At 71.7% G+C, this 685-nt stretch overlaps 1 protein-coding gene across 1 annotated transcript in view; it reads right to left on the bottom strand.

The window, feature by feature from the left end:
* The window catches only part of INSM2 (INSM transcriptional repressor 2), a 3,030-nt gene extending 2,607 nt beyond the window's left edge, over window positions 1-423 (bottom strand). Inside the window, exon 1 of the mRNA XM_021403363.1 lies at window positions 10-423. Coding sequence (XP_021259038.1) covers window positions 10-423 — 414 coding nt within the window. The remainder of the gene's footprint in view (window positions 1-9) is intronic.

Raw genomic sequence — 685 nt, 5'->3', positions numbered from 1 at the left:
GCTCCCCGCTGTCGGGGCGGGCGCGGAGCGGGCGATGCGGCCCCTGCGGTGCACCCCGGGGCGCGGCCGCTCCCTCGTCGCCGAGCGGGGTACACGGTACGGAGCACGGCGGCATCCCCGGGCCCGGCAGCCCGGCGGGGTCACGGCAGGAGCACCCTTCGGTGCCCACCGCCGGCCGTGCCGGCAGCCGTCACCCGCAGCGAGGCCGAGCCGTCCGCCCTGCCGGGTTTTCCTCCGGGGAGCTGGAGGGGCTGCGGGCACGGCTGTCGGCGCACGCCGTTCTACTGCACCTCGAGAGCGTTTCGTCAAGTCGCAGAGCAGGTGTCGCGGAGCGTCGCTCCTCGAGCTCCTCTGCCGCTCGGAATGCTCTATCACCCCTGGAGCTGTTGCGGCACGGCACCCAGCGGCCCCGCTGCTGGACATCCTGCGGAGCACGAGGGATTTAAGGCTGAGCCACGGGGCGATGAACGGCTGCAGAGCCGGCCCTGCCCCACTGCGAGCCGCGGCCACGCGTGGATGCCACGAGTCTGCAGCCATGGGCAGAGCGGGGGCAGCGTTCACCGAGTTGCTACTAACCTCCCTTGGGGAGCACTGCTGTGCGCGGGGGACGAATTGCTTTGCCACCGTTCCTCCGAGCCGCCTCACGCTGTCAGCACCTCACTTTTGGGTCACTCGGTTACCCAGG

Source organism: Numida meleagris, chromosome 6 (assembly GCF_002078875.1).
Source record: "Numida meleagris isolate 19003 breed g44 Domestic line chromosome 6, NumMel1.0, whole genome shotgun sequence".
Taxonomy (NCBI): domain Eukaryota; kingdom Metazoa; phylum Chordata; class Aves; order Galliformes; family Numididae; genus Numida; species Numida meleagris.
The sequence above is the reverse complement of the archived record's forward strand: the minus strand, read 5'-3'. Positions and strand labels throughout refer to the sequence as shown.